At 38.3% G+C, this 23971-nt stretch overlaps 3 protein-coding genes and 1 long non-coding RNA gene across 6 annotated transcripts; 2 read left to right on the top strand and 2 right to left on the bottom strand.

Moving 5' to 3' along the window:
• Nucleotides 1–4266: 4266 nt before the first annotated feature.
• LOC104799034 (putative protein TPRXL) lies at nt 4267–6526 on the top strand. Of its 2 annotated transcripts, XR_002023631.1 has the most exons (2): nt 4267–5198; nt 5479–6526. XR_002023631.1 is itself a non-coding variant. In XM_010521337.2 (1 exon), the coding sequence occupies exon 1, from the start codon at nt 4380–4382 to the stop codon at nt 5004–5006; it is 627 nt and encodes a 208-aa protein (XP_010519639.1). In that variant the 5' UTR covers nt 4267–4379; the 3' UTR covers nt 5007–5322. The 2 variants fall into 2 exon arrangements, 1 of the variants encoding a protein (XP_010519639.1); XM_010521337.2 differs by lacking the exon at nt 5479–6526 and having other exon boundaries at nt 4267–5322.
• A 4019-nt stretch (nt 6527–10545) lies between these two features.
• LOC104799033 lies at nt 10546–11431 on the bottom strand. The gene is made up of 3 exons (XR_769511.1): nt 11345–11431; nt 10980–11143; nt 10546–10904 (listed from the first exon to the last, which is right to left on the bottom strand). It is a non-coding gene; the product is annotated as an uncharacterized LOC104799033 (long non-coding RNA).
• A 7428-nt stretch (nt 11432–18859) lies between these two features.
• LOC104799032 (probable glycosyltransferase At5g25310) lies at nt 18860–21750 on the top strand. Of its 2 annotated transcripts, none has more exons than XM_010521335.1 (4): nt 18860–19142; nt 19531–19688; nt 20377–20725; nt 20999–21750. In XM_010521335.1, exons 1-4 carry the CDS (start codon nt 18921–18923, stop codon nt 21665–21667), a joined length of 1398 nt encoding a protein of 465 aa, XP_010519637.1. In that variant the 5' UTR covers nt 18860–18920; the 3' UTR covers nt 21668–21750. The 2 variants fall into 2 exon arrangements, with proteins under 2 accessions (XP_010519637.1, XP_010519636.1); XM_010521334.1 differs by having other exon boundaries at nt 19519–19688.
• A 240-nt stretch (nt 21751–21990) lies between these two features.
• Nucleotides 21991–23407, bottom strand: LOC104799682 (ACT domain-containing protein ACR2-like). Its single transcript, XM_010522323.1, has 4 exons — nt 23404–23407; nt 22651–23330; nt 22470–22574; nt 21991–22338 (listed from the first exon to the last, which is right to left on the bottom strand). The coding sequence occupies exons 1-4, from the start codon at nt 23405–23407 to the stop codon at nt 21991–21993; spliced, it is 1137 nt and encodes a 378-aa protein (XP_010520625.1).
• Between the last annotated feature and the right edge of the window lie 564 nt (nt 23408–23971).

The following is a 23971-nucleotide window of genomic DNA, read 5'->3' as shown; positions in this document are numbered from 1 at the left end:
AATTTCTTTTGAGAAATTTATCCATTGGTTTCTCTGTCAAATCAAAAATATGATTGAATAAATATTTGTAACAATAAATTTATAAATATGATCAAAACATAGAAATCGATGAACAAATACAAAATAAAAATTATTTCAAAAAAAATTATAACACATCCATACCTTTAATTTGGTTGTTCTTTATTTTTTTATATGGTTAAATATTAGATTTGGGAATTTTTTTTAGAGAACTGAGAAAGAGAGGGAAAATAAGAAAATAGATGAAAACAAAGAGAAACAATGAAGATGATTGTGTTTTTTTCAAAATAAATTTGTATTAGAAAACCTTTCATAATAATTTTGTATTAGAAAAAGGTTTAATTTTAAAAAAAAAAACAAAAAATAAAGAATACGAAACGGCGGTGACTAACAAACAAATAACCTAAATCTTTATAAAAATATAATAAAAAATAAAAAAACTCATAAGAGGGGGCCCACATAAAAACCTAACGGGGGCACTAGTGTAAATCTCTTCAAACTTTTAAATATATGAATGATTTTTTATTTTTTTGAGTGGGGTCCTGTGCCCCCACTCCTATATACTTACATCCGCCCCTGGTATAAAGTCTTGAATCTTGAGACTAATGTCATCTCTGTATCTCGACACGTGATCTTTCATGAATCTGTCTTTCCTTTTAAGTCTCAATCCTCATCAGGTTTTGTCTCGTCTCCACCTCTGGATGTTTTTCAGTTTCCTGGTTCTCTCCATTCCCTGTATGAGGATTTTTCTCCTTCTTCTTCTTGTCCTGTTCCTGATTCTTTTTCATCTTCTTCTCCTTCTGATTCTTCTAGTCCTTTTTTAGAGTCTTCTGCTGTGGTTGAACAACATGTTTTTCCAGTAAACACACGAAAATCTGACAGAAGGACAGCACCACCATCGTATCTAAAAGATTATCATTGTTATCTTTTGTCTCATTTACCCGTTTCCTCCTTATCTACCAATTCTGTTAACACCCCATATCTTATTTCTTCTTTCATTACCTATGATCATCTTGAACCCACATATCGAAATTTTGTCCTAAATATCACCACCACCCAAGAACCAAAATCTTTTTCCCAGGCAATTAAACATGATCACTGGAGGCAGGCTATGATTCTTGAACTTGATGCGCTTGCTCGGACAAAAACCTGGTCTGTTTGTTCTCTTCCACCAGGAAAACATGCTGTCGGTTGCAAATGGGTTTTTAAAATCAAATTTAATCCTGATGGGTCTGTTGAGAGACACAAAGTCCGATTGGTTGCTAAAGGATACACTCAACAAGAGGGAGTTGATTATTTAGATACCTTTAGTCCAATGGCAAAGATGACTACTGTTCGAGTTTTATTAGCTTTGGCTGCCTCTCATAACTGGCTTATTCAACAGCTTGATGTTTCCAATGCGTTTTTGAATGGAGACTTAGATGAAGAAATTTATATGACTTTACCTACTGGTTATGCTGAACTTAAGGGGGAGAAAGTTGAGCCTAACTCTGTTTGTCGGTTGAATAAGTCCCTCTATGGCCTTAAACAGGCTTCGAGACAATGGAATCAAAAATTGTCTCAAGTATTGTTGAATGCTGGTTTTCATCAGTCTCAGGCGGATAATTCCTTGTTTACTAAGCGTGTGGATTCTAAGTTTGTTGCTGCTCTTGTTTATGTTGATGACATCATGATTGTTGGTAATGAGTCTGTGATGATTCAAGAGCTGAAGGATGTGTTGCAATCTAATTTCCTGATTCGAGATTTGGGTGACATGAAGTATTTTCTTGGTTTGGAAGTTGCACGATCTAAATCAGGAATTTATGTCTGTCAACGGAAATACACTTTGGAATTGCTTGATGAGTATGGTATGCTTGGTTGTAAGCCTTCTACAACACCTATGGAGGTGAATCTGAAGTTGTCCATGGACTCGGGTGATTTGTTATCTGATCCTTCTTCTTACAGGAAGCTTGTTGGTAAGCTCATTTATCTTGCTGCGACAAGTCCTGATATTGGATTTTCTGTCAATAAGCTCAGCCAGTATATGGCTGCTCCAAGATCTGATCATTTACAAGCGGCCATGCGAGTATTGCGATACTTGAAACAAGATCCGGCACAGGGTTTATTGTACTCTTCTGAGCAGAATGTTACTCTTAGTGCGTTTTGTGATGCTGACTGGGCAACTTGCCCTGATTCTAGGAGGTCTGTTACAGGATATTGTGTCTTTCTCGGTCAATCCTTGATTTCTTGGAAGGTTAAGAAGCAAGTTACAGTTTCTCGGAGCTCAGCTGAAGCTGAGTATCGTTCCATGGCTCAGACGTGTTGTGAGTTAGTCTGGCTTGGTTCTCTGTTGCAGGATTTGTTCATTTTGTTCCCTCAACCGATTTCTTTGTTCTGTGATAGTCAATCGGCTATCCACATTGCGAGCAATCCGGTTTACCATGAACGAACCAATCATATAGAACTGGACTGTCATTATGTTCGTGAGCAGCTGAAGGCGGGCTATGTCAAACCGTTACATGTTTCGGGCAAGAATCAGGTGGCTGATCTTCTTACCAAACCGTTGTCTACTGATCAGTTTCGCTTTCTCTTGTCCAAGATGGGTGTTCATCATCTATTCCTCCCATCTTGAGGGGGAGTATCAAGGAGAGCAATCTTGCTGGTTCATATCGGTTATTTTCTTCTGGTTTGTTGGTTCGGTTTGTTATTTTTAGCTCTTTTTGAATATTTTCATTATTCCCGCCTTGCTACAGCTCGATGTATAAAAACTCTGGTTTCTCTTCTTATTTTGAATATAAGAAAATTGGCTCAAATTTATTCTCTCTGAAAACCCAGTCTCAATTTCTGAAAAACTTGTCAATGAAATCTTTCATAGAATGTAAAAATCTCTTTATAAATGGAGGAAAATTGGTCGGGACAAATGTAAACAGCCATCAAGAGAGATAGAAGATACCACAACTAAATAAATAAATAATTATTAAAAATCTAAACGATAAATGACCGAAAACAAAAGGCTAGAAGATTCGATAGACAAATAAAATGTGTATAAGATATGATCGATGTTGGCATAAATGTGGGAAATGATAATAATAAAAAACTGGCCGCTTAGCTGGATGCCACCGCCATCCCTTTTCCTACTAATAATAATATGCCTAATTGTTTTTATTTCCACTTTTTTCATTTTCGGCATAATTTATTTTTATGAATATACCGTAGACAGTTTATACATTAAATAATAAAAAATAAACTTATTCTCTTAAAATTATCATATTTTCGATTAGTACAAGTACGTGGTCGTCGAATTTTTGGACATAAAACCAAATAAATATATTTTAGAAACTTTTTTTATAAAAATATTTAAAAAAATATGAGATTTAGTGCAGGGAGTAAGATATTTCATCCATATTGTTAGCGACCTCTCTAATTTCGACGGTGTGTGGGAAATGTAATATCATAAATTTGTACAAAAGAATACAAAAATATTCACAAAAGCAAAATTTTGTATTAAACATATATTTTAATATAAAAGGAAATAAATAAAAAAATGGTGGCAACAGAATGTGGCAGATCAACAACATTTATGATATTAATAATTTAAGATCTAAGACCCATATATTAAAATGGTATCATTACCACATCGTTGCACCAACCCAATTAATAAAAAGAGAAAAATATCTCACAATAAAGAACACGTCTTATTCTCTAGCTTTAACTTAAATATTCATCAAGTGATTCGAATCCCTCAACATCTACGTAAAACATTTCTGGTAAATTCCTAAAATGACTCAAAACCAATAAAATATAATCCCAGTAAATAAATATATATATATTCATATTTCGTATCGGGCAAATAAAATAACTCTTTTTTTTTAACACAAAATAAACCCTCTATCTCATGTAGAAGCGTCTCGTTCTGGATCAATAAACTCCAACAAAACCGGGGCCCTTTTGCCAAGTAACTGTACCGGGCAATGGCATCTCGTAATTTCTTGGACTTCACAGGGGTATTTACGTCCCTGTACCCTGACCGTTTCTGGGATCAAATTACGTGGCAGCTCCTCCGACTGCCCAGAGAAGCATCTCTTACGAATCCAATTTTTTTTCCTAAACGGCAAAAACATTAAAAAAAAGAAATAATAACCTGACTTCCACAACCATGGTTAAGTTAATTAACCCCACACAGAATTTCTCAAAGCGCGAAGAAAGTCGCGAATCTTCGGATATTTACAGCCATGCCATCGCCGGACTTGGCTATAAATTTGGCGTTTTATACTCGCTAGGTTTGCCGAACCAACTAGCCTCAGGGGCCTTTTAGAAATTCTCTCCTGTTTCCTTCATATTTCTTTCGAATTCTTCTTTTCTGTGAAATTCAGAGGAAAACAATGGCGACCACATCGTCGAGAACGAGGTCTCGAGGAGGACCAGTGCTTCGCTCTCTATCGCCGTCGGGCCGTTTCTGTGGTTCCTACGCGCACACCGTGTCGTCTTCGTCGTCATCGGCGTTCGCTTCCTCCACCAGCTCCAGTTTCTCGTCTCCGTCGTCGGCCTTCTTCACCAGCCACCATCACCGTTCTGCGTCGCCGACGCGTGTCAATCTCTATACGACGGCTCCGCCGACCCAGTCGTTTCGGTTCTCGATTGACACCAGATCCATCTCTCCGAATAGATCTATCGCCTTCTCGAAGCCGAGCAGCCACCAGATTTCTGAGCCGAGGAAGAGGTGTATGTGCTCGCCGACGACGCATCCTGGATCTTTTCGCTGCAGTCTCCACAAGAACTTGGCTAATCCTCACGGTCAAGGTTCGGCGTCGTATCCGTCGAACCGGTTGAATATGCGTAGATCGGCAATGACGAATTCTCTGGTGAGAATCGGTGGCGTCGAAGGAGAGTGGGTAAGGAGAGCATTGACAGCGCTGATACGTCCGTCGTCGCACCAACTGAGGAGACGAGCGGCGTTTCAGCCTCGTCCGAGTCGGCTCTCGGTCATGTCGAAAGCCGACAATCATTGATCGGCTTACAGATACGATCAATCAGGTTTGTTCTTCTTTTTGAAACGGCTGCGGCAAAAAATTTCTGGTGTGGCAATGGATGAAGGGGCACGGAACCGGCGAAGACGACTGGCTCTGAAGCGAACGGAGTCTTGGATCTGCCCGGGCGAGTCAAGTCAAGGAGTTGCCGAGTCAAGACCGGCGAGATCTACGGTTGTGGGTCCGAGTCAACTCGGACCGAGTTTTTTTAAAAAGATATAGTAGTTTTGTTGGGTGAAGATGATAGGATGCAAATGTATATACTCAATATTGCTGTTGAAACACTAAGTTTCGTACTCCCGAAATGACCTAAAATTCAAAATAGAATCCGGTAACCAACGACAAAGATCAAAGTGACTGAGAAGTATATGAACCCAAATCAGAAATCAAGAGAGAAGTGAGTAGAAGAGTTTTGTGTTTCTTGTGGTTGAACTCTCGTTCCTTGTGTTTGCAGCGTTTTGCGTTCCGTCAACTTCTTCCCAAAGTCCGTCACGGGATCCGTCACCATTGCCGTTTCGCCCGTTATTTCCCAGGTTTGCGTTGATTCGTCGTGTGAGGTACTATAATCTTTTCCCTTCATCTGCTATTTTTATCTGTTGCGTTCCGTTTCGTTTCCCTGTGAACGCTTGATCTGTTTTTTTGTTTCAGGAAAAAATGGAGCTGTGCTCTGTTTGATGTGGAGATTCGTAGAATGGAGTTTGGACAAATAAAAACTCACACGGCAAGATTAAAAAAAAAAACCAGAATTAGTTGGAATTGTTTTTAGAAGATCTTTAGTGGCAAAATCTTGAAAAATTATTCGAATTGAACACCAGAATGAACATGTGAAAAAATTGCAAGTAAAACACAAGATGGCAGAAAGTGAAAATTGTGAAAAGAATGTAGGGTAGTTTGGGAAATGAAAAAAGTATTGGGATTGTGATAAAGGGCGAACAGATCAGAGTGCCTTCCAGACAAGCGGAGACGGGAACATAATTTTTACACAAATAATATACCAGTTTTAAAATTATTTGACAGATAATATAATCTTAATATTTTCTAACAGTTATATAAAGTTCAGATGACCATTATCTATCGACACGAATGACAAGACTTGTTTATGGATCTTAAAAATAATTGAAAATAGTTTTTCCCTGTTTGGTGAAATGGAAACAAACTCAAGTAGGTGGAACGTGAGAAGGTCATGTGAAATCCGACAAGGCAATGAAGCTGTTCCCGTATTATGGGGAGATTATTAGATTTCAACACTTTGGTAATTCGGATCTTCGCATATCAACAAAAATATCAAGTATAAAATAAAAATAGTTTTCGAGATCACAGCTATTAATTTGACTATCTCCAGTGTTATTAAAAAAAAATACACACGTTTTTTAATCAATAGGACAACATGCGATTTTAATCTAATCGAGCGACATACCAAGTTGAAATTAATTATAAAAAAAAGCTACACTTGCTTGTATATACGTTTGTTTGAAGTCGCACAATCTAGGAGGCGATTGTAAAAAAAGGAAGATCGCCAAAAAAAATATGTACTCTTCAAATGTCGATAAAAAAGCTCTGTACATTTACGTTTTAACAGAAAAATACATATACTTTGTAAATATTAGTAAATTCAACCTCATCCCCGAATGCCGTTAAAATTCAGATGGAAGTATGAGGTGGCAACGTTAAAATGCCACGTAATCTGACATGTGGTTGTCATGTAGACTATAAACCGAAATTATTAACCAAATTAAAAATTACATAAAACCGAATCCAATTTCTAAAAATCTATCATTTTAAATTAAAATCATTAAAATCTCCCTCCAGTCTGAAAAACGACGGACCAAAGCCTTAACCCTAAAAAACCTTCGACAGAGACTCTCCCATTTCGACAGAGAGCGAATCTCAATTCTTCTCCTTTTTTCATCAATCCTTTGACAGAAAAGAGATTCAATTCGGCAATCCCATTTCTTCTTCTCCAGTTTCGCATTTCGATAGGTTAGGGTTCGTTTTGCATTTTTCTGTTTTCGGTTTTTTCTTCCTTGATGATATTTGATGTTTTTCTTGTTATATTTGTGTTTTTTTACAGAATGTTAGAAGAAGAAGGAAGTATTGTGAATTTAGAACAGGTATATGAGAAAGAAACAGAAGGTTTCTGTGAAGGGTCTGAAGATGGAAAAAATGTTTCAGATGGTGGTGCTGATGGTATAGATGATGAGGTTGATTACAGTGATGGAATACTTGGTTCAGATGGTCTAGGCTTAGATGAAGAAGCAGGTGATCAAATGCTTGAGTATGAGAGTGACAATTTACACTTGCAAATGCTTGAGTATGTGAGTGACGAGGAATACTATAGAAAGAGAAAAACTGAAGAGTTTCCGAATACACCAGAAAATTCAGAAAATGAATGGGCGGAGTTCAATCATCCAGAGAAAGACAAACAAAAGAGCAGAGATGGGTCTGAAAATTCGAAGAAACATAATCTTTATTTAGGTAAGATATTTAACACAGGTGAAAACTTTAAAGAAGCTATGCTTGAATATGTGCTTGCTACAAAACACAATGTCAAGTTCACGAGAAGTGAAAGCACCAGGTGTGAAGCAAAATGCGTTATAGAAGGATGTGAATGGAGGATATATTGTTCTGTCCATACAGCGGTGGAGAAATGGATGATCAAGACATTTAATTTTGATCATAACCATCGAAAAAGGGGTCGGGCTGCAATGTTGACATCAAGACGTATAGCGAAGTTGTTTGCCGAGGACATCAGGATGCAACCATCTATATCAGCCAAGTTGCCATAAGTGTTTTAAGGCTCGGCAGATTGCTTTGGGTTTAGTGATGGAAAGTCAAGAAGTGCATTTTGCTAAGTTGTGGGATTATGAAGCAGAGTTGCTTAGATCTAATCCCAATACGACTGTCGAAGTTGGCAAAGACCAAAGAGAAGGTTATGAGAATTTTTTTGACAGATTCTACGTTTGTTTCGAGGCATTGCGTAACACTTGGAAGCGTTGTTGTCGTCCAATTATAGGATTGGACGGTTGTTTCTTAAAGTGCTCTTTCAAGGGTGAATTACTTGCAGCCGTTGGTAGAGATGCCGATAACAGAATTTATCCCATTGCTTGGGCTATGGTACGTGTTGAGAATATCGATACGTGGATGTGGTTTGTTAGGAAATTGAAAGTCGATATAGGTCTTGGTGAAGGGCAAGGGATTACAATACAGTCTCACAAGCAAAAGGTAATTATTAATGCTAAATATCTGAATTACATATATTGTTTGATATACTAAAGTATGGCTGAATGTTTTGTGTTTGTTAGGGTTTAATAAATGCAATCGAAAAAGAATTGCCAAGTTGTGACCATCGTATGTGTGCAGGACACATATACGAAAGAGTTCAAGGATGCCTATTTAAGGAAGTATTTCTGGATGGCTGCATATAGTTTCCATCAAGGTAACAAATCAAGGATACCTCGTAAAGAAAGTATGTGTTCTGTATTTTGATACGACATATTCATTACATTGTTATTAAATGTGTAGGTGAATTTGCTGCTAAGATCATGGAAGCTTTGAAAGCCATAAACCCAGCTGCTCATGATGCATTACTTGTGACTAATCCTAAACATTGGTCCAGAGCTTACTTTCGAGAAGTAACAAAATGTGGAGATATAAACAACAACCTTAACGAGAGTTTCAATGCCTCGATCAAAGACGCTCGGATGCGACCATTGATAGACATGTTCGAGGATATTCGGAGACAAACAATGCAAAGGATTGTAAAGAGATCGATAGAGATTAGTAAGTATGCCAATGAGTTCACCCCGTATGCAATGGAAGAGTTAGAGACTGCTCCGGAAAAAAAGTGGATATTGTATGGTTATACCAAGCGAGCATGGTAAATATGAGGTCTTGAATTTAGGTCAGAGCTATACAGTAGATCTCGGTTTAAAGACATGCGCGTGTCGGCAGTGGGATGTAACGGGGATTCCATGTTGTCATGCTTTGGCTGTCCTTAACCAGAAACAAGAAAGTTTGACATTGTAAGTAACAAATTTATTTTCTGTTTCACACTTATTTTCTATTCTAATATATTATGTTTTGTTTGCTTTATCAGATATGTTTCAGACTAATTTTCAAAGGCAAAATGGGCAGCAACATATGAACAAAACATTGTGCATGTTAATGGGCAAAACATTGCCACAGAATTTTTCAGCTGGTGGTTCATCGTTGCCTTCTCAATCGACTATTCCTCCTCGTCGTTCAAGGATTATCATTTCTCCGCAAATAGGCAGAAAGTTCAGCATCCCAAGACAAAAGCCAAACTGATTTGCTATGTTTTTGTTGTGTTAGAGCTATGTTTTGTTGTGTTGGAAATTTATATTTTGTGGTATGTTGAAGCTATGTTATTTTGTTGTATTGGGAACCTGAAATATGTCTGATTGGTTGGGTTAAACCTATGTAATTGTGGACCGATGTTTTATGTGTTATGAAATGGTTATGTTTTTGTTTCTTTGTGTCATCTTATTTTTCTATATTCATAAACGTTCCATATTTAACATCATAAAACAACAACAAAACATGATTTCATTAACAACAACAGATCTGATTCATCAACAACAAAACATGACTTCAAACTCGACTTAATACACAAACAACAATCCCTGGTAATACATAAACAATATCATTATTATTGTCACTGCAACAAGGGGTGTCAAAAAGACCCGAGGCCCGTTACCCGGCCCGAGCCCGCCCGTAAAATTTACAAGCTTGGACCTAAGAAATTGAAGCTCGGTCGTCAATCGGGCCGGGCCAGCCCGACCCGAAAAATACGGGCCAAAATGCGGGCTCAGGCCGGGCTAGCCCGACTCGGCCCGTCGGCCCAAAAAAATAATATATTATATATTATATAATATATATATATAGATATAGATAAATATATATACATACATGCATAAATATATACATATTAATTCACTAATATTAAAATAAAATTTGTTATTATATAAAAATTAAAAAATCTGAGTTTTAATTTCTCTTAAATTCACATATATATTAATAAATATTTTTATCAAAACTTGTTACCCGCCCCGAGCCCGCCCGTAAAATTTACGGACTTGGGCCTAAGAAATTGAAGCCCGGTCGTTCATCAAGCCGGGCCGGCCCGGCCCGAAAAATACGGGCCAAATACGGGGTCGGGTCAGACTAGCCCGTCCTGGCCCGTCGGCCCGAAAAAATAATATATTATATATTATATAATATAAATATATATAGATATAGATAAATATATATACATATATACATAAATATATACATATGAATTCACTAATATTAAAATAAATTTTATTATTATATAAAAATTAAAAAATCTGAGTTTTAATTTTCTTAAATTTACATATATATTAATAAATGTTTTTATCAAAACTTTATTTTTTTATTATCTTTAGTATATGTTAATTTTTTTCTATTTAATTTGATAATTTTTTATTAATAATTTTTATTTTTATTTTGTTATTATTTTTATAAAAAAAAAACCCGAAGCCCGGTCCGAACCCAAAAAAAGTCCATTGGGCTGGGCCTCGGGCCCAAGATTTTAAGCCCGTGTGTGTTTCGGGTCGGGCCGACCCGGCCCGTAATTCTTCGGGTTTTTGTCGGGCTCGGGCCGGGCCGGTCCGGCCCGACCATTTTGACACCCCTAACTGCAACAACCACCTTGAATCCATTTGTTTTGCACTTCACATTCCCCTTCTGCAATTCAACATTGATCATCCGCAACTCGACTTTGAATACTTCAAATCCCGACTTCACTTCCAACTTCAATTTCTGTAACTCGTTTTGAATCTCTTTCATGTCTTCAATTAGTGCATCATCAAGCCATTTGAAATAATGTTGAAATTTTTTCTGCCATAAAACATATCTTACGCGATTATGAATGACTAACGACCACAAACATATATTGTCGAAACAAACACGAACCTCTTGAGATGAACAACTAAAAAAAATTCTTCCAGGATTCTTTTCTGTGTTTGATGTCTTTCGTGAAATTGGTCTTCCGCAATCACATTGAGTTCGTACACATTTAGACACACTTGACTCACTCTTTGACAAAGAAGAACGTTCATCGGAGTTGTAACTCATCTCTACAAATTAACAAAAAAAACATCATGAATAATAAATATATTACTTGAAATTGGAACAAAAAACATCTAATTTTCGTAAATGGTAAAAAAAAACCCCAAATTGCATAAGAGAGAGTACAAAAATATGTAAAAAATTAGAGAGAGAAACATAAGATCTGTAAAAGATAGAGAAAAAAAGAGATGAAACACCCAAATGTTTACCTGTCAGGAGAGAAAGCTGAGTATCACACGAATGAGGAGAAGCATATTAATGAAAAAAAAATTCTTCGGAGGGAAAACTGATGAGAGCATGTAGAGTGGGAGGCGAGAGAGAGATAAAATACAATATCTAGGGCTAGGTTTTTTAATGTTTTTTTTCATTTTCGGTTTTTCAAAACCAGATTTTTTATTCATTAAAATCGGGTCTACATGGCAGCCATATGTCAGATTACGTGGCATTTTAACGTTGCCACCTCATACTTCCATCTGAATTTTAACGGCATTCGGGGGTGAGGTTGAATTTACTAATATTTACAAAATATATGTATTTTTTTTGCTAAAACGTAAATGTACAGGGTTTTTTTTGTAATAAAAAAAGTATAGGTTTTTTTGTCGACATTTGAAGAGTACAGGATTTTTTTGGCGATTTTTCCTAAAAAAAATTAGGCCAAACCGACCTTAAGATAGAAACAAAATGATAATGAGAGAGTGAATTTAATTAGATATGAACCAAATGACAGCATGCTCAAAAGCCATTCTAACACACACACACACGTGTGTATATATATATATATATATATATATATATATATATATATGGGATCAACTTTAGGAGTGAAGTCTCTAATTAAACGGAAGAATTGATGAATCTTTCTTGTTTTTTCATTGCAAGAAAACAAAAAGATAGATGAGTTTGGCAAAACCAATCGGAGACCCAAAAGCCAAAAAAGTAGACCCAACCGCACGACTCGTATAGCTCTGTGTGTGTTAGAATGGCTTTTGAGCACTGTCATTTGGTCCATTAGCTCGTTTGGATGCTGAGTTAACTTTTTAGATTTCTGAATACAAGGAACTGAGTTTTTAATATTGGAATCGGACGTGGATAAATCACTGTTAGACAACTAAATTAACACGAGAAAAATAAATAATGGGACACCAAAAATTTATGTAGTTCGGCAGAATGCCTACGTCCACGGGTGAACCCTAGAAGGATTTATACCGACTGTTAAAGAATTACAATCTTTCTCTCTGTTATAAGGAGAATACAATATTAATTCTCTCTTAAACACGAAAACTAAACATTTAGGAACAAAGAGGAAAACACCCGAAAAATAGAAGATACACGATTTTTTTTCACTCTTTTTTTCTTTTTCTCTCCTTTTACCCTTTGTGTTTTTGCTTTGATGAGAATTATTTATCAGGGCTCGTATCATCGCCTTACATAGGCAAAGGGATGGAGATAACTCCAAAATGATGGGGCCCACAATTAGTAAAAATTTTCAGCAATGCACAACACCGTCATGCATTGCCACCACTTTTTGACAAAAGTGGTTTTGCCTTTTTTTCCTTTCATTCTCCCATTCAAAATCACTTTTGTTGTATTCCTTCTTTCTTTCTACTTCATCATCTCCATGTTGCTTACATCTCTACTAGAGCCATAGAAGATCGATACCAGATGAATTTGTCATTGTTTACTGGCTTTGTCAATATATCCGCCATGTTTGCCTCCGTATGGATTTTCTGAATATCCACACTGTCTTCCTCCACCTTCTCCCGTACAAAATGATATTGTACCCGTATATGCTTCGTCCTTGGATGAAATGTTGGATTCTTTACTAAATGCAAAGCGCTTTGACTATCACAGAACAAGACAATATTATCTTGTCTGTGTCCAAGCTCCTCCATTAACATTTGCAATCAAATTGCCTATTTGCTGGCTTGTGTAGCCATCACATACTCAGCCTCCGTCGTAGATATCACCACGATAGATTGCAGTTTTGAAACCCAGCTTACAGCTCCTCCTGCAAGAGCAAACACGTATCCAATGGTGGACTTGCTTTTGCCGAGGTCACCAGCGTAATCTGAATCAACGTATCCAGTAACAATCATGTCTGACCCTCCATAACATAATGCAATATTTGTGGTGCCCTTTAGGTATCTCAGGATCCTCTTCACATCACTCCAATGCTCAACTCCAGGATTTGTCATGTATCGACTGATCACTCCCACTGCTTGAGCAATGTCTGGTCTAGTACAGACCATGGCAAACATCAAACGACCCACTGCTGATGCATACGGTACTCAAGACATCTCCATCCTCTGTGCTTCGCTGCTATGACTCATCTTGGAGGATAACTTGAAATTTATAAGAAGAGGGGTAGATATTGGCTTGCAATCTTGCATGTTGAAGCGACATAAGATCTTTACATAGTTCCTTTGTGAAAGCCAAATTTTTCTACGATTTCTGTCTCTGTGAATTTGCATCCCAAGAATCTTGTTTGCTTGGCCCAAGTCCTTCATTTCAAACTCCCTAGCCAACTGAGCCTTTAATTCTTTCAAACGATCTTTGTTGGGGCCTAGTATTAACATGTCGTCGATGTACAACAGTAGAATCACGAAATCACCATCACCAAATCTCTTGTGGTATGTACAAGGATTTGCATTCAGTCTGTTGTATCCAAGGTTCATGATGAAAGAATCAAATCTCTTATACTAACATTTCGGCACCTGTTTGAGACCGTATAGAGATTTGTTCAGCCTGCAAACCAAGTTCTCTTTTCTTTTTTCTTTGAATCCTTCTGATTGTAGCATGTATATGTCTTCTTCAAGTTCTTCATGAAGAAATGCAGTTTTCACATCCAACTACTCTAGGTGAATATCCAAAGTAGCACACATTGCCAGGACTATTTGCACTATTGTTAGTCGAACAACAGGAGAGAATATCTCGTTGAAGTCAACCCCTTCTTTATGAGAAAACCCCTTTACCACCAATCTAGCACGATACCACTCCACTTGATCATTGTCATCACGTTTGATCTTGTAGATCCATTTGTTCCCAATGGTTTTTCTCCCTTGTGGTAATGGAACAAGATCCCAAGTCTTATTCTTATGAAGGGCTTCCATTTCTTCTTGCATTGCTGTCATCCACAGGGATGAATCTTGGCTTTGTATAGTTTCATCGAAAGTCGATGGTTCTCCATCCTCCGTTAATAGAGAGTATGCAACATTTTCCTCCATAACATAATCCTCCTGCCAAATTGGTCTTCTTTTTTCGCGATTTGATCGTCGAAGTTGTGTGATAGAGACTCAGTTTGTACTTGTTCATCATGCTCCGGTACATCTTCAGAAGAATTTAGTATTTGATGTTTCCCTTGATCTTCAACGTTAACTGTCACCGTCTATGGTCTTTCCTTTGATATGCTATCATTTTCCACATTTCCTTCTACAAACACGATGTCTCTGCTGATTATGACCTTGTGGGCAGTGGGATCCCACAAACGATACCCCTTGACTCCATCAGCATACCATAAGAAAAACACTTTCTAGATTTTGGATCTAGTTTAGTTGTTTCTTGGGTGTTGTACATCGCACACGTCGTACTTCCAAACATATGGAGTTGAGAATAATCCTGTCCACATCATCGTTGGTGTCTTCAGATCAATTACGGTTGATGGAGACCGATTGATCATATAACAGGCGGTCATGACTGCTTTAGCCCAAAACGTGTTGGCCAATTATGCAGATCTCAACATTGCCCTTGTTCTTTCCAATGGGGTTCTGTTCATCCGCTCTGCTACACTATTTTGTTGAGGTGTGTAAGCCATCGTGAACTGCCTCTTGATGCCTTCTTGTTGACAGAACTGGTTGAATTCATCGCCAATATATTCTCCTCCATTGTCTGTTCTTAGACACGATCTTCATTCCGGATTCAAGCTCGACACGTGCTTTGAAGATTTTGAAAGCTTCAAATACATTTGACTTCTTCTTGATGGGGTACACCCAACATCTCCTAGAGTAAACATCAATGAAAGATACAAAGTATCTTGCACCTCCTAAGGACGTCACCGGTGCTTGCCAAACATCAGAATGAATAAGGTCTAGGATAGCCTTACTTCTAGCAGTTGAACTACTGAACTTCAATCTATGTTGCTTACTTGTAACACAATGCTCATAAAAGGGTAGTGCCACCCTTTTGAACCTGGGGAGAAGATCTTGTTCTGCAAGAATCTTCAAGCCTCGTTCCGACATATGACCAAGCTTTTTGTGCCACAACATCGTCGATTCTTCTGCTGATTTTGATTTTGCGACACTTGCTTCTCCTTCCCGTAATGTCTCTCCTTTAAACATGTACAGATTTTCCACCACCTTTTCAGCTTTAATCTCCACAAGCGCATCTTTGACAATGGTCATGATCACATTATCAATATGGGTTTTGCACCCAACATCATCTAATTGTCCAATTGACAATAGATTTTTTTTCAAGCCTTTCAAGTACCGTACCCTTTGAATGGTGCGACTACACCATCGTCCGATTTTTCACCGTTTTTCGATCAGACACCTCGAAAAAATTTCTCGTGAAACAAACAGAGAGAAATGAGTGGAAGATCTTACCTCCTCCAGGTTTTGAAGAAGAAAAGCCTCGGATCAGAGAGAGAAACTGCTTCTGCAGGTGACTTTCTCGCCGTATGTTCTCTGTCGTTCTGCTCTGTCATTCCCAAGACGGATTTTGAATTTTGAATGTCGTTTTACAATTTTTGTATTTGTCGTAATGGGACGAAAATTATAAATGGGTCTAAATCATGAGCCTAATAAACTAAGAAGAATTCTTGAGGACCAAATTTTAAACTTTTTTTGGCTCATGATGAAAAGAGAAATTAGGTATATTATAAGATTTGATCCAATTTAAATAATTCCACGATTTAAACAAAATGTAATATTTATTCTCACGTAAAAATTTGATGCAATCTAGAATGCATGTCGTAGTATCTTATATTCATAAACTTGTATTCTGATGTGTCATGAGAAGTGACATCGGTCGTCATGAGAAGTGACACACGCGTGAGGTGTATATTATTGCGTGAAGAGACGACCAACATCATGCGATGTGACGGACATGAGAGGTGCTCCTAGTCATACGATGTGACTAGGATTTATGGCTTACCATATGGTGTGAAGCCATATGGGAACGATGGTCGCGCGAAGCGATGGCCAACGTCATGCGATGTGACGGACGTGCGAGACGCTCCTAGTATTGCGATGTGACTAAGGTTTACGACTAACTTTATGGTGTGAAGCCATACAGATTTGATTGTCGTGCGATGCGACGGCCAACGTCATGCGATGTAATGGGCGTATGAGACGCTCCTAGTCGTGCGATGTGTCTAGTGTTTATGGTTAACCCTATGGCGGAGGCCATACGGGCAAGATGTTGTTGTATTTCCGTTGTGTCATATGAAATGACATCGGTAGTCACTCGATGTGACAAGCGCTTGAGGCGATATTGTCGTGTGATGCGACGACCAATATCACGAGAAATGACAGGCATGTGAGGCGCACCTAATCATGCGGTGTAACTAGGGTTTGTGACTAACTCTATGGCGTGAGGTCATACGAGCATGATGTGATTGTATTTTGGAGGGATTTGTGTATATGCTTAATGTTGAAAGTTATATTTTGTATTTTATCGTTTTAACACCGTTCTCGTTGAGAACGAGTTTATCGGATTCAACCCGGAGTATTCATTAAACAGTTGTGTTTAGCCCTCGTGGTTTCATCTTTTTCAGATTACGAGGAGCACGAGTAGCGCACCTTGGATGTCGACGACTTAAGAGAGACAGCACTATGCCGGGGTCTTGTATTTGCAGTTGAACTCGGGACCATGATCCCAGACTCTCGTGTTTGTGCTAAATTACGATAATGGATATGTGTTATTATACTTAATGTTGGACGTTTCAAATTCCGCTGCATATTTATAAAATAAAAGGTTTTTAAAATTTCTATATTTTGGTTTAGTATTATTTTATTGATTTTAGTCGATGTGGTACATCCTATTTACGGGAATCGGGATACGGGAATCACAGACGTAGACGTGTTACCCGAACTTGGAAACTAACGGAGACTGGACATATAATTTCGATTTTCCAGGAGGCCAGATGGGTAACCAAATCAGCCGAAGTAGCAACATGATGAATACGACAGATTATTCGAGGTTTCTTGTGCCTCAAACATACTAGAACAATGCATTTCAACATCTGAGTGGCTTCAACGCGAACAATATGGGTTTTCAAACACAGCTTCCGCAGATTCAGACAACAACTACTACTCTTCAATAGCTTGGAATCCAACCATAGCCTGCAGTTTCAAGAATGTTCTCTAGATTTTAACTATATAACTATAAGATTGTATTTCTCTCTAACAATTTCTTTTTAACTCAAGGGATGACACAAAGCACGGTAATCTATCCAGAAGCAAGACTACGCAAATGAACAAACAGACAGATCTTTTACGCAAACTGTGTTAAAAAAAAAGAGCCAAAGTAATTGTAAAACAAATATTAAGGTGGAAATGCTTTTTAAAAAAAAAATAAAAAAGTTACTCATGTTGCATTTTGTGATATATTTCTCTAGTATATAATACAAGGACTAATTCTGTATATTTCATCAGTACATATTAATAGTGTACAACATTAGAATTTTGACTGTATAATCGGTTTAAGTATGAATCCTAAACTGTTTAGGATTATGTTCGATTATATTCAATTTCAGTTGTTTTATTTTTAGAAAAACTATTATCATTCGGTTTGATTCTATTTTTCAAGTTCGGTTTGAAATCGATTTTTCTTGTTAAAAAACTCAATTTTCAAATATAATTTTCAGTTTTTTTATTCGATTTGGTTCAGTTTGAATTTAATTTTTTTTTAGAGACATTACAATTATTCGGTTTTTTATATCGAATTGATTCGAAACCATTCGATTGTTCAATTTATTAACTAAATCGTTCACCCTTAATTATTACAACACGATAATTTTTTAAGGAAAATTTTAGTTTGATCAGTTTATAAAATGCCCAATTTGAAATTGGTAATTCAGTTATCAAACCCCATTAGACATAGTAAGGGGCCCTCCAAATCATGATGTCCAAAATATCTTTACTAAGCCCATTTAGGGCCCATGACATTTAAGAGACCATCCATATATACACGTATATCTGTATATCTACATCCGTATTGTACATATGCATATCCTTGCATACATGCACTCCCATCTCCCAAGTAATTGATCCAACGCATCCAGTTTTTTTCTCTTTTTTTTTTCTGAACATGAAACTCCCTTTTAAGGTAGTAAATGAACAAATAATGCAAGTGGAATTTTAGATCAAATTAGATTTCCTCCATCATTTTTATCAGATATATTGACTAATAAATTCTTGATAGTTTGTCAAACAGATCAGATTTATTTAAATTTTTAGGAAAATTTTGAAATGCTTAGGCAAAATAACAAAAAATAATATTCCAAATTCAGAAAATTGTAGAGCATTCAAGATTTCTTTCTCTTATGGGATATTAATACAATGCATGAATGCATGGTAACACTGAATGCAAATCCAACGCATCTGGGGGTATATTTGTCATTTCAGTACCTCGTTTTTTGTTTTTATTTTTCCAAATTCGATTTAACAAACTTGTTTCACTCCGCGCCTTCTCATTTCATCACCCTCTTTCTTATTCTCTGAAAATTTCCCCGAGAAAACATTTTCTCAGTAATCAAACAGTAGATTTCTATTGAGAAAACATTCTGAAATGGATCGCTTCCAGAGCAGATACAATTTCATATCCATTTTCTTGGGATCCATGGCGATTTTGTGTGTGATCTCTTGGTGTTCGACCTCCTTCTTCGACTATTCTCTTCTGAGATTTCGATTTTCACCACCAGTGGGTGACTTGAAGAAAAGTTTCTACGCTGACTACGAGAACACAAATGTCGATTCGTTAGGTTTATCTGATCAATCGAGTAATATCAGCGTAAGTATTTCTTCATCTCTCTGTTTTAACAGAAACCGGAGAGATTTTTTTCCAGATAAATCTCTTTGAAATCGAGAATATCCAAACAGAGACGCTTTACACATCGCCATATCAATGTGTATGATCCATCTCACTTGTATCTGCGACCTCTTTCTGTTCTGAAATTTGAATTTTCGTTTCATATTTGAACTGAGTATATCTCATCTTCTTCAACTCCCTTCCGACTAGAGGACACTTTCAATTTTCCGTTTCATATTTCATCTTCTGATTCAGGTAGAGAATTCAGCGAGTTTGGGATCCCGGTTTGGTTTCAGAATTCGATTCAGGTTACGTTTCTGAAACCGGGAATTAACTTTTATAATTTGAATGTCTCAAGCATCAATTGCAGAAGAAACAGAGAAAGCTAACCAAAGAGGAAGAGCTCGAACGAGGACTAGCCAAGGCTCGAGCATCGATTCTTCGGGCGGCTTCTGATCGTAACACTACAGAATACGAAAGCCACCTTCCCAACGCAGAAGTCTACCATAATCCCGCCGCTTTCTATCGGTGAGATTTTAATTAATTACTATGCTAATTCACTTTACGCCAAAAAAAAAAATCAACGGTTCGAAAAGTATTTTCCGGTTTTTTTTTTATAAGCGTTAATTTTGAGTAGGCATTTTTTTTAAACTGCTTAGCTCGTGGCAAATTCTCCCTGTTTAATTGTCATATTTTGTACGTGGAAATGTATTATGCGATGCACATTTAGAATAAGGATTCTTCAAATTGACGCCAAAGAGTGTATGATGAACAGCAGCCACTCGACTCAAGTTTCATCTCCTTTTCCTAACACGCCACTAGTATCATAGTCTGCGGAAAAAGCTGTGCCAACTTATGATTAATGATGAACCCTGTTTTGTTATTTATTACTTCTTAAGTTTAGCTTACTCGTTTAATGTTTGGAAGAATCTCCGAAAGTATATTTTTTGGATTATAATTATTGCTGATGTTAATGAATCTGGCAGTTTGCAATTGAGAGATGATTTTATGTCATTTTTATCTCTGAGGATGTGGGTATAAGTTAATGTCTGTCTGATTCTGCCATGGTTTTTTATGTTTGTAGAATCCACAATTGGTCAGCTAAGGACAGTTCACTTAACCGAATAGATACAGTACCATTTATTCAGATTAGCAGCATTGACATTGATGTGAGTTTCTAATATGATGGCTTGAATTGAATTGAACAAGTTTACAGGAGTTATGTGGAGATGGAGAAGAGGTTCAGGGTCTATGTATATGAAGAAGGGGTGCTTCCGTTAGTTCACGACGGACCGTGCAAGGACGTATACGCTGTGGAAGGCAGGTTTATACACGAAATAGAAAGAGGGAAAACGAGGTTCAGGACACGGGATCCATTAAAGGCCCACGTTTACTTCATGCCCTTCAGTGTGACATTTCTTGTGAAGTACTTGTACCAAGGTCACGGCGACGCCAAGCCTCTGAAGCGGTTCGTGTCTGACTACGTGACAACGATATCCAGCAAGTACCCTTTTTGGAATAGATCCAGTGGGGCTGACCACTTCATGCTTGCTTGTCATGATTGGGTAAGGATTCACCTTTCCTTTCTCTTGTTACGTCCCTTATGTCTCTGTTTTTCTCTTCGTAACTCTATCATGCTCTGCCCATCATCCTCCTTGCACAAAAGTGAAATTTCTTGGTCAAGGATTCGCTTCCACATTGGTTTTCGGTAGAATTTGTTGTTAGCATATTATAGATATTTAGCATCTTACTGTATTATTTTTCGTCTCAGCTAATGATCATAAACTATGTCAACTAATATTACATTATTCTCGGGTGTCCTATTGCTACCAATGCAGGGTCCTCTCGTTTCAAAATCCAATCCGCATCTCTTCAACACATCGATCCGAGTCTTGTGTAACGCCAACTCATCCGAAGGATTCAACCCGAAAAAAGACGCATCCCTCCCCGAAATCAAATTATACGGCAGCGAAATAAACCCCAAACTCACACTTTCCAAAACTGGGGATTACTCTCAAAGGCCGTACCTCGCCTTCTTTGCAGGCGGACTCCATGGACCCATCAGACCAATCCTCCTAGAACACTGGAAACACCGTGACCCCGACATGCCCGTCCACGAGTACCTCCCGAAAAACCTAAACTTTTACGACTTCATGCTACAATCAAAGTTCTGCCTCTGCCCGAGCGGATACGAAGTGGCTAGCCCACGTGTCATCGAGTCCATCTACGCAGAATGCGTGCCGGTGATCCTTTCCAAGAACTTTGTGTTGCCTCTCAGCGATGTGCTGAGGTGGGAGACGTTCTCCGTACAAGTCGACGTGTCGGAGATTCCGAGGTTGAAGGAGATTCTGATGTCGGTGTCCGAAGAAAAGTACAGATGGCTCAGACGCAACTTGCAGTACGTGAGGAGGCATTTCGTCCTGAATCAGCCTCCAGAGAGGTTCGATGCCTTTCACACCACTCTTCACTCCATTTGGCTTCGCCGAATTAATTTCGCCCTCGCTTAAAAGGTACCATCTTTTCAGTTTTCTCTACATGAAGATTTAGATTTTGCCTGCTATATACATACATGTATATGCTCCCGTATTATCCAAGATTTGATTTTATTATTAGGTATTGTCTTAATAATCTCTCTATATCTATTAAAGCGTATCTATCTCATATGAAGCTAATTGGTTGAAGGGAAACACCAAAAAAAAAACAGTATATACGAAACATTATAGGTAATGAAAACTAAATTCATTGATTTCCCCATCTTTGGATGATGACTCAATACCATTTTCAATATACAAATGGATAAAACATCAGTTGAGATAATAATAACGTCGGATCACTTGGTCGGGACGAAGTTGAGAGACAGACATTCCATCAGCGACCGCAGGATCTCGGCGAGGGAGAAGCGGTGGCGTTGCGGTCTGCGATCAGCGTTTGTGTTTGCGTTATCATTGTCGTTTTTAACCGCGAGATGAAGCGGTCTCATCTGCTTCTTGACCGATTCGACAAACTCCATGTCGATCGTGTTGCCAGAGATGTCTCGGACGTAGAAAGCGTTAACGGATTTCTGTCCTTGCGTTTCCACGTCTGCTCGGACAATGGTTAAGCCGTTCTCTCGAAGAACTCGAGTTATGTCGGAGAGTAGGCCTACCCTATTCTGGGCGCATAACTCCACCTTAACTCCCTGCGATATCGGACCAAATAATTGACCCTTTGGGTCAACTCCTTAGCCACTCGACCACAAACATGTGGGTATCAAGATTGTGTTTATATTAGAAAGAGGGCACATGACTGGCATTATATATGTAATGTTACCTCGCAAACTCGACGTTCTATTGCAGCCTCCAAGCATTTTACAACCCTTTCTTTCTCTCCCTCTTTGTTCAATGCACATCCATCCACGTGCCGAATAAAGTATTCCTTCGTCTCAAAAAGAAGAAGATTGTACATGATACATGAAATTATATATGGGGCATTGATAAATTAATTAAATTACCTGAAAAGCATCAGCTCCATTGGAATAGACGGAGGCGTGGAAGATCAAGTACTGCATGTCAACCAACGTGCAAACCGTATCGAACATTAGCCTTCTCCGGTCTTTGCATTTCACTGCCACGATAGAATACCCTCTCTCCTCGTTATTCTCTATCGAAACCATCCTTCTCTTATTTTGACCACATCCTCTTCTCCTAGCCGGCGGCAGCGACACGGAAGTGGACGGAGGCTCCATCAGCGACGGCCCTTCAAAGTCCCTCACAGAGAGCATCAGCTGATGCAGCCTTCTCTCCACGTTAGTGTTCATGCACGTGGTACCTTGCCCCGCAAGAAACCACTTGCCCTCGTTGTTCCCCTTGTGACCCACGTGCGTGGCGTTGGAGGATGGATCGTCTGTGGCGCGGGGCACCATGGTCAGGTGGTCCTCGATGGTGGCCAAGCGGGCTGGGTCATGGATCGGGGTCTGGGTCGAGTGGTCGGAGACGTAGGCGATGCAAGCCAGACGGGCGTTGTGGCTCCAAGCGTGAGCCTCGTGGACATTGCAATGCAAATCGGCTAAAGCCGCTGATATCTCCGAGAAGAGACCCGGTCTGTCCGTACCGGTTAACTCTATGGCCGTGTGTTCGTTGTGATCGACGGGCGATTCCAATGAAATGTTCGCATTGTTCGTATTCTTGGCCTCTACGATAGTAGGGCTTGCTTAAGTGACTTATAAATATTAAAGCTTGATCAAACTACGCACACTACTTAGCACGCATCATCTAGCAAAGTTGTATTGTCCAAAAATGGACTATTTGTAGGAAGAGGATACCTCGATAAGGGGCTCTACAAACTCAATGTGGTTATATCGATGGTACTTAAGGTTCGTCCCAAGGGAATGGAATTTTGTTTCTAACAATATTTCTAAAAATCTAGTGAACTAAATCAAGATTCAAACTTTTGATTATCAAAGAGGATGGGAAAAACAAAGTTGGATTCAATATCAAAAGACGTTATGGGAATCGGTATGAACTTAATTCGATGAACAAGCATTAAGAATATGATTATGTGATTTATATGCATTCCGCCTTTTCACTCGGTGGAAAGATCGCTCACACTGATATATGTGATTTGAAGTTTGTACAAACAAGAGGTGGTAAAAAGTATTTCATCACATTCATTCATGATTATACAAGGTACTGTATAATATATCTTTTAAGAAGTAAAGACGAAGCTCTAGATGCTTTTAAAAGGTATAAGAATGAGGTTGAAAACCAACACACTGCTAGAATCAAAATGATTCGAAGTGATAGAGGTGGAGAATATGTATCACCTTTTGAGGA

This window comes from Tarenaya hassleriana, unplaced genomic scaffold (genome assembly GCF_000463585.1).
Source record: "Tarenaya hassleriana unplaced genomic scaffold, ASM46358v1 Cleome6, whole genome shotgun sequence".
NCBI classification, from domain to species: Eukaryota; Viridiplantae; Streptophyta; class Magnoliopsida; order Brassicales; family Cleomaceae; genus Tarenaya; species Tarenaya hassleriana.
The sequence above is the reverse complement of the archived record's forward strand: the minus strand, read 5'-3'. Positions and strand labels throughout refer to the sequence as shown.

Bases quoted from the DNA above. Each gene is read 5' to 3' on its own strand.
- LOC104799032 (XM_010521334.1), top strand. From the start codon at position 18,921: ATGGATCGCTTCCAGAGCAGATACAATTTCATATCCATTTTCTTGGGA. The intron at 19,143-19,518 runs GTAAGTATTTCT...GAATGTCTCAAG, and splicing joins ATCAATCGAGTAATATCAGC to CATCAATTGCAGAAGAAACA. The intron at 19,689-20,376 runs GTGAGATTTTAA...ACAAGTTTACAG, and splicing joins AATCCCGCCGCTTTCTATCG to GAGTTATGTGGAGATGGAGA.
- LOC104799034 (XM_010521337.2), top strand. From the start codon at position 4,380: ATGGCGACCACATCGTCGAGAACGAGGTCTCGAGGAGGACCAGTGCTT.
- LOC104799682 (XM_010522323.1), bottom strand. The intron at 22,575-22,650 runs GTAATTTAATTA...TTTGAGACGAAG, and splicing joins ATGGAGCTGATGCTTTTCAG to GAATACTTTATTCGGCACGT. The intron at 22,339-22,469 runs GTAACATTACAT...CCGATATCGCAG, and splicing joins TAGAACGTCGAGTTTGCGAG to GGAGTTAAGGTGGAGTTATG.